The sequence below is a fragment of the Gavialis gangeticus genome, unplaced genomic scaffold (assembly GCF_001723915.1).
Source record: "Gavialis gangeticus isolate Ggan-Ray unplaced genomic scaffold, GavGan_comp1, whole genome shotgun sequence".
NCBI lineage: Eukaryota > Metazoa > Chordata > Crocodylia > Gavialidae > Gavialis > Gavialis gangeticus.
In genome coordinates, this window is record NW_017729022.1 from 17,415,562 (window position 1) to 17,428,598 (window position 13,037).

A 13,037-nucleotide genomic window follows, 5' to 3' on the forward strand; every position below is an offset into this window, starting at 1 on the left:
CCCCCCCCCCCCCAAAAAAAAAAAATACTGTAGGAGAACATAGCATTCTAAATGTTGGGTTCATTCACATCAGCACGTTCATACGATCTGAGCCTAATTCAAGGTTTAGTGAGTTCCGTCATACTTACAACTTTTTAAGTTTATCTAGTCCAGAAAAAGCACCATTCATATCTTCAATAGTCCATGATATTTCATTGTTTTTCAGATCCCTGTTCAAAGAAAAAGAAGTCAAAGCACAAAAGGGATATTCCACAAACTACGTGATTTTTAAAAAGTGCATAGTATTTAAATCAATACTAAGCAGTGCCCTTGCCATTCTAAAAATTATTTGTTTAAAAAAAAAAGCTTATCTTAATTAGCTGTTTTACTGAAAAATTGATAAGATCTGATTAATAAATCAGCCACTTCACCTCTGTTTTCATTCATGACAGGAATGCTTTTAAATTAAGGCACCCAAATGTAGGAAAAAGAAGAGTTGTAAGAATGAAGGTCTCCACCCATTTCAAACAAAATAAAAAACCTGTGATTATCAATTTTAAGGAGTTCCTTAAATGTGGCAACAGACTGAGGTCAAAGCAGGGGAAAAACATTTCACACCTCAGGTCTACCACAGTAAAGGCCTGATCACATGCCAGCTAAAGATGTAATCAGAAAAATCCATGAAAGAAGAGTGATGGCTGAGCTAGATGAGGTTTAAAAAAGAGCTCAGAACCAAGTTACAGATCAAGGACTGGGAGGAAGTGGGGTGGGGAAATACAATAGGAAAAAAACCTGTAATTTTCAAAGTCCTAGGGAAAAACATGTATTATGCATATAAGTACTTTGTTACTCTCCTGACTACTGAAGGGGTCTAAGATATATTCTACAGGTAACATTTCTGATTCACTCACTTCCTTCTCACCCTTCCTCCAAGATACATAATTTCAGTAAACATCCATTATTTTAGGCAGACAAATGCTTAAGAATGACAAAAGCCTGCATAATCATCAACATCTGATCTTCAATTACCTACTGAATATATCTATACTTAGATTTCTTCTGTCATGACTCCTATCCTGGGGGAACCACTCCAAACAGATTAAGAAGTAACAGTGATTATGGTGCCTAAGCAATCAGTAGTGATGCTGCCTGAATCTCTCAATAGGGAAGAAGCAGTGTATAACAGCCCTCAGGAAATGGCAGATCTGTGCTTTAGGTGCAAGTCTTGACATTCAGGAGTTTGAAAGTTTATTTCTCATCAATTTAAGAGGACTCAAAGTCAGGACATGGGATACTGAAGTAGCTGACTGCAGAGTAAGAGAAACATGTACATGACAGTAAACTTAGCAGTACCTCTTGTGGAGAGGTTTACTGTGGAACAAAACTGTATGAAGAGGATAATGAAACACTGGTGGGAGCAGAATGTCCTGTTGTGGTCCCTTCCCCCTCTCCCCTATAGCTTGTCTAAGAGCAGCCTTGTGCTGGAGGCTAGGAATTGGGTATGAGAAAGAAGCAGGGCTAACACCCTACCTCTGAATGAAAAGCAACTACAACAGTCTCTCTCACAAACTTGTCTGGGATTCACATGCGTAGTAGGAACCAAAACAGCACCGTTAAGAGTTAGTATTGTGTGTTCCTGCCATGACCTATTCATTTATTTATTTTCTTCCCTCAGAGATTCTTTTAAGCAGCTACCTTAAGAAATCTAGCTATGACAGATAACAAGATGTATAGATGTTAAAAAAATTGTGGACAGACTGTAATGAAGGAAGAACAAGACATTGTTTCATGACTACCCTGAATAAAATCTTATTTAAAAAAAAGCTGTATACAAATCTGGGAAAGATTACCAAAAAAAAAAAAAAAAAAAAATTGTAGTTCTACTTTTCCTTAAGAACAAAAATAAAAGTACTTTGAATGAAAGTGGGTATATTTATATATCAGTTTGGTTTCTGACCATGAAATCAAGTTGTGTCAACTTACAAAGTCTGTAAACTGGAAAGTCCCCGGAAGGCACAATCAGCAATGTAGTTTACTTTGTTGTTCCCAATGTAGAGTCCAACCAGTAGGCTTAAACCAATGAAGCTTGAATCATCTAACCTTGCTAAGTGATTGAACGTTAAATCCCTGCAAGTTCAAAAAAGAAAAATCTCGGTTGTTTATAGTGGAGTGTTTATTGTTCAATTCTGTTCAATGCTTTGTTACAATGAAGACATGGCTTTCAGTTATGGGTATAACAAAGGCTATTTATTACACAATTTTTTATTATACAGTTTGTATATTATTTCCTGTTATCACAAATTACTGCAGAATGGATTTCTTTCACTTGAAAATTACTGTATCAAAGCTTTAGTACAACTGCTACAGAGAACTGAAGCAGTCACGGTTGGCTTCAACTTTTTCCAACAAAATATGACTCTCTCACACACAAAAAACTTGTTGTCAACCTCGAAACTTTGTTATGAAAAATTCACAGATCAGTGGTAAGCAGCTCATGCTTTGGCAGGTAACCTGCTTTCAGAAGTGGAATAGAATAAAAGCTACTCACAGCTCACTGAGTTTCTGGCAAAATTCCCAGGCATCAGGACTGATCCTGCTGATGGCATTGTGGCTGAGATGAAGTTGCTGCAACATAAGCAAGCCATAAAGCCACCCCTTGGTGATCTCTGTTAAGTTATTGTGGTCCAGCTGCCTATGCACACACAGAAAAAAAAGGGTTTAAAAACTCAAATGAAGGACATGCTTTGTCATGGATCTTTATTTGATTGTGAGTTATCAGCTAGATAGTATATATTTATTGTATGGAAATGAGCTGAGGATTGCAGAACAGCAAGACAGATTGATCAAACTTGAAGGTATTTTCAAATTGAAATATTTTGGCTTGGTTTTTGGAAAGTTGTAGTATTTGAATATGTAAAACAAACATGTCTACTCATTTGTGTGATGCAAGGTAATTTTCTTCCAAAGGGACTGTGAAAGCTTATACTCACAAGATTTCCATGCTGGTTAATCCCCAGAATGCTCCATCCATGAGTCTAGTTATCCCATTTCGCTGTAGCTTTAATGATTTCAAAGCAGTAAGTCCTTGAAAAGTAAGGCCATCTACATGTCTTATTTTGTTACGATTCAGCTCCCTGAAAAAATAAATTGTACAGTTGTAACAGAGTAAGTTTATCTGAATGCCTACACCACTTCCATCATTATGATGAAACAGATTTTAAGTATTCATAAAACAATGTAAACAAGATACAACAGAAAAAGACATTTTACTCTAATACAAATACGATTAACTATGCTAATACTATTCTGTATTTCAAATGCAAAACACAGGTTCGTGCTGTTACTTTCATTTTAAATGCAAAGGGTGCATGGGCTTAGAAGTTATGAAAAGCCATGTTCTGAAGCTTACATGTATTAACTTCTGCTTTGTAAATATCAAGAAGTTTATTCATAATCAAGGATTCAAATTTAAAAAGGGTCCTCTGAGGATCAAGGCTTCTCATCTGCTTCCTCGTAAAGTTAACTAATCTGCTAAGCTACTTTTGCTGCATCAAGGAGAGCTGTTTCTTTCCACAACCTCCTCACTTCACATTCATAAAGACCTGACCCCTACCACCTAGTGATTTTGAAATTTTCACCTTTGCAGGAATTCAGTCATCACTCCTCTAAACCTGCCACCACTCTCTCTCTCCTCTTCTGTCTCTGGGTTTAATATGAAGAAGCAATGAAGGAACAATATTTAACAATAACAGGCCCCAGTATTTTCCTTTATCTTGCTTTGCTTACCTCTTCATATTGAGGTGGCCTGCTGTTAATATCAAAATAGTATCACATAGTCCTCTTGCCTTTGCAAGAGCATATATATATTTTCAAAATAAATGCTGTATTCAAGACCTACAATGAAAGTCTTTAGAGACAAAATTCTTTGAAATGAACAAAAAAATAGACACTTTTCTAATGCTATTTCTACAAAGCAGCTGTAGATTTTTAAGACTTGGTAAAATACATTCAGACAAAACTATCAAACTGATGAGGTTCTGTTTAACTTCATGCTATTATTCACCGATATATATATTCTAAAAGCAAAATTATTTCCCTTCATTTGTTCTTACCAAGAAAAGATCTGTTCTACAGATTATACAAATTGAGTTCACTTGGTATTTCCTTAAGTAGAGAATTTCTATTGTCTTTGCCTATTTTTTTATAAGGCAAACTAAAATTTTAAATATAGTCTATACACTTCTCATTATTGCATAAGACTTCTATCCATTAGAAGGTTTTAGCAAAAGTTGTGTCTGTTTTGCTTAGCCTCTAGTTAAATTAAAGGCTAAAGTTCAAGTGCTGCCAGTGCTTTGCAAAACCTGAAAACAATTAACTAATTGTAGGCTGTACTTACAGGTGCTGCAGATGGGAGAGCTTAAACATCTTGTGAGGGATTGATGAAATTTTGTTCCTGTTCAGTTTCAATACTTGAAGTGTGCCAGACAAATTGTCAAAGGTACCAGGCTCCATTGAGGTTATCCGATTACTGTTAATGTATCTGTTGAAACAATGTCTAGAATGTTAAATTTACTGTAATTTTATATGTTTTTAATACTAAGTAGTAAAATATAACCATTTTGCATTGCCTATCACCTGACAAATAGCATTAACTTAACATGTTTATTAGTGATCTAATCACTACCACCAGTGAATTTCACAGCTAAGAGATCTGTTCCATTCTACAAAAATCTAGCATTGTCAAATACAACATATTGCAAAGGTATGTTACCAAAATATACCCCCAAACTATGTTGACTCAGTATTTCTCTAGCTTAATTTAATTCTCAAATCAATAATATGGTAAAGATTCAAAAAAGTTCATGAAACTCTATATGCAACTCAAATCCCATTAAAACCAAGGGAATAATTATTTTTTTTAAATTTATTTCGTTAATGATCTCCATCAAGAGATACTTCCATTTGATTTTTTTTAAATATATGGTTTTTGTCTTCTACAAACTAAAAAACTCACTCAATCTATGTTGTTTTATCAAATAATCTACAAAATGAGAACAGGTGAAGCTGGCAATAAATATTTTAAACTAGACTCAGACTTCCTCTGTGCTAACATACTAAGTTTTACCATAATGAGTAATATTTTGAAAGCACATTGTATCATTTTAAATAAAGTTTTACTTACAAGTACTTGAGTTGCAAAGAAGGAAACAATGCAGGTTTTAGTTCTGCAATATTATTGTTGCTCAGGTCCAAAGTTTCTAGAGCTTGAAATGGTTTCAAATATTCAGACACGATCTCAGCAATCTTGTTATTGGTCCTGAAATTTGAAAACAATGCTCAAAGATTCTGTCATATCTAAACAAAAAATATGCCAACTATACAGCACCCTGGAAATTTAGTTCTCAACTTCTGAATTTGACAATCAGTCTTTAGGTAAAGTAGCATAATGAAATAGTTTCTGTAATTAAAACATTAACTACTGGCACGTAACAAACTAAAATTCTGCATGATTAGAGAAAGCGAAACCATGCACATGTATCTACATTTCCATAGCCATATTCCTAGGAGACAAAAAGAATCAGTTTTGTCTGACACTCCAGCTACTGTGATGTATAGGATTTTAAAGACCAGAAGGAACCATTATACTAATCTATTCTGACTTCCATTGTGCAGACTGTACAATTTCACCCAGTATTTTTTTCATCAAACCCAACAACTCGAACAAAGGCATATTTTTTTTTAATAAATATTTAGAACTAGCATTGAGCAGTAGGACACTCAGTACCTCAGGGAGATCAGGTCAACATTTTTGTTGCTTCAACCAAAGCGCAAACCAAAGGTGCATGTGTTCCTGTTTTAAAGATTTAAGCACTGAAAGCATGAACATCCACCCAAACTATCATAAATAAAAGAGCTAGATTAGAAAACGAGACTTACGTTGTGCAACACAACAGAAAGTTACTGCCTATAAATCAACCCAGTTGTTAACCCTGCATTTAAAGACAGTAATTAATCTCTAGCTATTAATAATGTAACTTGTACGTCCTGCAGAACTCATATCGTGAGCTTGGAATTCATATATGGTTACTGTGCTAAAGTGTCTCCTTTCCATTAGACAGCTCTGCTCATTATAACTCCATAACTAGTTAAAAAATGGTTATTTTAAATCATTACAAAGACACACACCAACTTATGGCCAGTGAGCAGTATATTTTTCACAGCAACCAAGTTTTTGTGTTCATACATACTACCTAATCTTCTTTGTATTGGTATATGCCATGAAACCCAAAGCACCAACCCATGTCTCTCCAGAAAGAAGTAATGCACAGGAAATATATACACAACTCAGAAACAAGCATAGAGGGAAATGCATTCTGGGATATACTGTTACAGAGAACTTGGAAAGGTGGGTAGTAAAGGGAGCTAACAAAAATGACAACAAGAATGTAACGATCTGCCAGTCTGTGGCTATTAACTGGTTAGGTTCAAATCTGCTGATCTGCTCTAGCTGAAATACCTCCTATATGTGGTTGTGCCAGTGATCAAAAGCCAGGATCATTTTTCCAGATTCTGGAGACTGGATGTTAAGCAGCTTAATTGTTACCACAAGCACATTGCTTCTGAGAAGAGATGGATAATGTTCAACTTGATCAAACAGTAAGTCACAGGTTTTGCAGTGGGTGCATAGGAAGGGGGTTATTACTCAAGAGAAAAAACAAACAAAAAACAAAACAAAACAAAACACTTGATTCAAGTTAAGTAAAAGCTAAAAATTAATGGGCCCTCGCACCATGTGTGGGATTGAGTCAGTGATCCTGCAGCCCATCTAACATCACTCTTGTTCTGTATCATGTTTCAGGCCTCAGGCTGTCTGGTAGAAGTAACACTACATTTTTTTTTAACTCTTAGCTGGAAGTATTTATAATAAATGGAAACAAATTACTTTAATAAAAAACAACAACAAACATTACCACCATAAGGCTAGAGTTAGATAACAGGTCACAGAGCCTTGCTCTTATGCATTAGTTTGTTTATAAGGTAATAACTAACAAGGTATTAAAACTGCCAATTACTTGAATGACGAATAAAATTTTCCTTGCAGTAAAAGTGTGCTCCAGCAGAAGCCAGCAATTTCCTGAACTGCACGCCTCCTAAATTGCAGTGTGAAAGTGTTCAGTTATTGAGACACTTACACAGTGCTGTCTTTGTGTCAGTATTGCTTCATAAAACAGAAATTCCTTACAACTGGCAGAATAATAGCCCCTGTATAACAAAGTTTAGTTGACTCTAATGGAACTGAATAAAAACCAAATACAACTTTCAGATTAGCACTTTACCTGGCAAATTACTTGGTAGACCAGTTTGCAGAAAATCAAGGAGGTATTTTGATGGTGGAATCACAGAAGGAAAAGAGAAAGTGAATTCATTTGTTCACTAAACTAGAATTATACATCAATAGTATTATTACATCTGTGAATGTGGGACAAAAGACACAGTTATTTAGCCCCCACTATGTAGTGTTGCTGCTTCATATATGTGGGATATGCAAAAACAAAATATATTTAAGCACTTCACGTCCTCTTGCCCCCTCCAATCCAACCGTTTTCAGCAAAAGTGAAAATTCAGTGTGAATAAAAAATTGGTACTGGAAATACGCCAAAACATTCTATTTAAAAATGCAACACTAAATTAAATAGAGGTCTCTGTTGTCACAATCATTTTATTTTTATAATCACTGTAGGAAATGAAATAAAAAGTCAACAGATTCCTATTTGTCAAGTTATTTATTATATTAGTCAAAAACATTTTTTTAAATATAAGGTTGTGTGTCAGAGGGGAGAAGCAAACTGTATCCTCTTTCTTGACAAAGTACCATCAAAGTGTGACATTTGAACAAAAACTTCCCAACAGACTACTGAAGAGTGCCATGTTACCAAACTCAGACAAGACACATTGCACATACTGCCCTATTTCATTTCACAGATTCTCAAGGGAAGAGATAGCAATGAGTATATTTCTGGTAACAGCAGAACCAAAACATCAAGTTCTCACAGCAGTATACCTGAACCAACTGGGCTACTTGCAGATGCTAAAAACAAACAAACAATACCCCCAACCCCAACCCCCCCCCCAAAAAAAAAACAACCAAAAAAACAAAAAACAAACAAAACAAAAAAACCACGTGCTTTACCGGAAGAAGCATCACATTACTTCAACCCAGTTCTGCAATGCATGTACAGTTCAGGCACTTCAGCAGGGCTTTTGGGCACTTTTAGCTAAAGCTGATTCAACCAGCTATTAGATAAAAGTGGCAAAAAGCCACACTAAAGTGCTTGAAGTTTACAGATGTCAGGCAAGATGGATGGAAGTAATACACTGCCTCTTCTGGGCATGTGCAGGGCTTGGCACCACGTTTAAAGTGCCATTTTGTTTGGGGCGGAGAAGAGAGTTTACAACTACAAGCACTCTCAGATTCTAACTTTTCCCCCCATTAGCACTACTGAGGCCACATCTGGAGTACTGTGTCCAATGCTGGGCCCCCCACTACAGAAAGCATGTGGACAAGTTGCAGAGATCCAGTGGAGGGGAACAAAAATGGTGAAGGGGCTGAGGCACATGACTTATGGGAAGAGGCCGAGAGAACTGGGCTTATTCAGTCTGGAGAAGAAACGACTGAGGGAGGACATAAGAGCAGCCTTTAACTACCTGAAGTGGGGTTACAAAGAGGATGGAGCTAGACTGTGTCAGCGATGGTAGATGACAGATCAAGAAGCAATGGTCTCAAGTTGCAGCATGGGAAGTTTAGGTTGGATATGAGGAAAAATTCTCTCACTACCAGAGTGGTAAACACGTTACCTAGAGAGGTGGTGGAATCTCCATCCTCAGAGGTTTGTAAGGTCAAGTTCAACAAAGACCTGGCTGGAATGATCCAGATGGAGATGGTCCTGCTTTGAGCAGGCGGTTGGACTAAATGACTTCCTGAGGTCCCTTCAAACACTAATTGTCTATGATTCTTCACATATTAGAAACCGCTCTCACTCTCAACACACTACAATGCCCTTGGACCTCAGACTCCTCTCGTGATGGCATATGGAGGCGTGGATCCTGAGGACTGCTTTACATAAACAGATAAGAATCAGTGTAGCAGTTTGAATTCATGATTTCTGTCATTTGAGACCTACAGCAAAACATGGTGTGAATTCAAACTGATTTACTTCTTTTTGTACAACTCTAGAGAAACCAATAGTAGTAAAATACCTTATAGAGCATGTTAACAATTAATTTTCTACATTATAAACGTAAAAATACATGTCAGAAATCTCAAGAGGATGCTACAGCCACATCACTAGTCCAAGATGTCTATAACAACCCAATCAATCAAGATGATATGGGCCATTTTATACAAACAGCAGCAACAGCATATTTGACATACTGTCTTATAGTTTCTTTGGCACTGGGGAAAAATAAGAGAGAGTAGCAATTTCTGTCAGTGTCTTGTAAAGGATCTAGTAACAACATTTATAGATATTTTAAAATATTGTTGAAGGAAATTATTTTTAACCAGGTGTTTATTAGTATGATTGTATAAATAAGTACTCCCAATTAGTAACGATTTGCTAGATTTTAAATACCTGTGTAAGTCAACTCTGGTTACAGAATGCTCTGATCCTGTTATCTGTAGTCTGCCATTTTCTAAAACTGGGAAAGAGCTAGTGCCATACCTTGCACCTCTGTCTTGAATTCTTATCACCTACATCCCAAATTGTAACATACTGGGCATTGAGAGACATGCAGCTCCCCGCTTGTAACTCATGGCGCTTTGCAAGAAGCACCATGAGTTACCACTATCCCAGGGACCCAACAGATGTTTGCTGTTGGGTCCTGGGGATTGGGAGATAAGATGCATTTTTGTAGCTGCCCTCCTCCTAGCCCTGCCCCTGTCCTCTCCGAGCCCCAGCACAGTCTTTGGAATGGGAGGGGAGGAAGGGAACAGGGGGAACTTGTTCTGTGGGTTTCCCCACTGATGCTGGAGGATGGGGCAGGTGGATTGAAGCCCCCCAACATTGGGGGGCTCCAATCACCCACCCCACCCTCTAGTGCTGGCAGGGCAACCCCCAGAATGAACTCCCTGTGCTCCCTTCCCCCTTCCCATTCTGAAGACAACATGGGGAGCAGAGCTCAGCTGTATCAGCGAAGTCCTGCTCCCAGCCACACTGACAAATGTTAATGAAGGAACTCTACTTTAGAGAGCCTTCACCTGAGCCCTCACATAATGAGGATTCAGGCTGTCACCTGACTGAGCATTTTTAACGTGCTCCACAGCTATGTACTTCTGTCAGTGCACAGCTGAAGAGTGCTGTCAGTGGCTGATCACATGACAAACTGTCACATCTGTCAGTACCCACTATTGCTTCCCTTTCCCAAAAAGCAATCAAGTTTTCTTTGCAGCTGGATCTTAGCCCTTTTCCTTTTGGTATACTCCCTATCTATTTACCTCAAGATCATGAGGTAAGGTAGAAATATTAGAGACTGGGCACTGAAGGTGTGGGACCAGGGGAGGGAGCAATATCTAATATTAGTCTACTTTGGCATTCGGCTTCCCCTCTTAAATTTCTCCAACTTCTATGCCAATTTTGCCATCTTTTCTTCCCTACCCAATCATGTCTACTCCTGTCATTTTGACATTACCCCTCTCCACAGTGCCTTCTTTAAAATCAAGGGCTCACAGGAGAATAAATGATAGGGGAATATATTAAAGAAAGGAACAATAAAGCTAAAGGGAAAAAAGTCTAGGGCAATTCTTAATGATTGGAGATAGAGACTCTGCAATTCACTCCCCCAGATATGGTGGGAGACTCATCCTTTAGAAATAGACTGGGTAAAATCCTGAGGGAGGGAATGGGGAGAGGGAATTCCACAGCTGCTCCAGGGGGAAGGAGGGAAGATCTAAGTATTTTTCCTCCCATCATTTTGATAGCTAACATAATTTTAGTAGAAACATTCAGATAATTTATCCAGTGTGATTAACAATTGATGTGACTTAAAATATCATTTTGTTTGAAAGTTAACTCCTTGCTGGCATACAAGTGGGACTGTGCACCTTTCTCGTAATTGTAAACCTGACTCCAGGTGAAGTTGAATGATTCTCTCTCTAATTGTTAAGAATCTGAACAAAACATTTTAAATGAAACTCTTCTTTCAAAAAACCAGATGCCAGAAGAGAGCCAAGTCAAAATCCTGGCACACTTCCAGCCCTGCTGGCAAGTCTACAGGTCTGGTTCACACAGACTTCTCACATGCCTTGAGCCAAGCAGCTGCTTTCTTCTTGAGGCACTCATCCCATTTCACTCTTCCATTTAGTGATTTTGACAAGCTTTCAGGTTAGATGTCAGAGCATCCCATTTGTGGGGCTATCAAGGCTCAAAAATACAATGTAAAACCCCACTATCATGGCTGGCCCTCTGGCTGACCCTGGCTAGCTCTTAGGAATGAAGAGGCAGATAAATTTGCATATCACATATACGGAACAAGTTTCTGCAGGGGAAAGGTGTACTGATATTCAAACTGAGGGTGAAGTTACATGTTACATGCAGACCATTCTAAAAGTACTTAAAACACAAGCATATTTAAGTGAAAGATGCTTAACTCTTGCTAAGTGTCCTCTGAGCATCTCAGAGATATGCTACTTTGGGCAAGGGTTAACTCTGGGCTATGATACCCAGCTCATATTAGGGTAACTTCAGTCTGCACCTCAGAGATAAAACAAGCAATATGTGGTCCTCCAACATCCCAGGATGCACTCTGTCAGCCCCCTGCCCCCGTCCCCCGTTCCATGAACAAAATTTCCACCCTCCCAAACTCCACTGTCTAAGGCGCGGTACTGTGATACTGCCTGGGAGCAGGCATGACTCTGCCCGTGCCAGGAGGTGGATAGCAACACGGGGAGCATGGAGCTGGGAAGTGGAGAGACATGGACACTGTGGGTTCCCTCCATAGATCCTCCACATTCCCTCCTGCTGTGGAGGGGGGTGGGGACAGAAAGAGGGCCATGCTGCAGGGAGTCCTTCACCGATCCCTCCCAACCCGAACAGATCTTAGCCTCCATGAACCAATCTTAGCCCCCTCCAGCCTTCCCCAGAGAAAACTATAACTTTTGCCCAGGGTGGAGCAAAAGCTGGGGAAAGGTTCAATTAACCTTGGTTACTTAAGGTTAGTTGAAATTTTCCCATGCTACCTGGCCCACTTCCCTCACATTCCATCAGCTCTCCACTGGCCAGGCAGCTTAATGGTCGCTGTGGCTTTGCTTCACACCCCTATTCCCATCTTGGCATGGGGTATTTGGGAGGGAAGGGGGTGGAGAAAGAGGGCTGTACTATCAGTAAAGAGACAATAGGCTTTAGTGAAGTGGGACCACATCTAAACCAAACCCCTGCCTGAGGCAGAATTATCCCTATCCAAATCCATTGTCTAACCTCTTGGCAAAACTACACAGTCAACTCTGACAACACAAGATAACACACGTAATCATGGGGCCCATGGCAGACAGTAGTTTGCTGCTGTGCATGCTGTTAATATACACTCAAAGGATTCCAGGACTCCCGAACCCCCTCCCCCTCCCTGCCATAAAGGAGGAAAGCAAAAACCCTCACAGTCCAACAAATCTGACCATGGGTAAAATTATCTCCTGACTCCAAATATAGTGATCGGTCTCACTCTGAGTGGAAGGGCAAGACCATCTAGCCAGGGATCTCCAGTTTTAAGTCCCAGCAGAAGCACTGGCATTTCTCAGTCCCTGTCTCCAGCCTTGGCTGCAGGCAACACCCTGCAAAAATTCTTACACTCTGGGAAAGGCTTACAAAAACCCTAACACATGTACCAGTCGGGGGCTGGTGGGGAAGGGGCGGGGGGGAAGGAGAAGGAGGGGCAGGAGAAAACCCATAGTAGAATATAGGCATAGCTATGCCTAGGATCAACCCTGATTGGTGACTGTCAAAACTCTTCTTGAACACTTCCAATGATCAAGTCCACTACTTCCCTAGAAAATCTATTCTCCTTTA

General features: G+C 39.0%; 1 protein-coding gene across 1 annotated transcript in view; it reads right to left on the bottom strand.

The window, feature by feature from the left end:
• The window catches only part of LRIG3 (leucine rich repeats and immunoglobulin like domains 3), a gene marked incomplete at its 5' end in the record, with an annotated part of 81,879 nt that overhangs the window by 29,678 nt on the left and 39,164 nt on the right, over positions 1-13,037 (bottom strand). The window contains 6 exons of the mRNA XM_019515775.1: positions 129-209; positions 1,963-2,106; positions 2,528-2,671; positions 2,970-3,113; positions 4,376-4,519; positions 5,162-5,296. Coding sequence (XP_019371320.1) covers positions 129-209; positions 1,963-2,106; positions 2,528-2,671; positions 2,970-3,113; positions 4,376-4,519; positions 5,162-5,296 — 792 coding nt within the window. The remainder of the gene's footprint in view (positions 1-128; positions 210-1,962; positions 2,107-2,527; positions 2,672-2,969; positions 3,114-4,375; positions 4,520-5,161; positions 5,297-13,037) is intronic.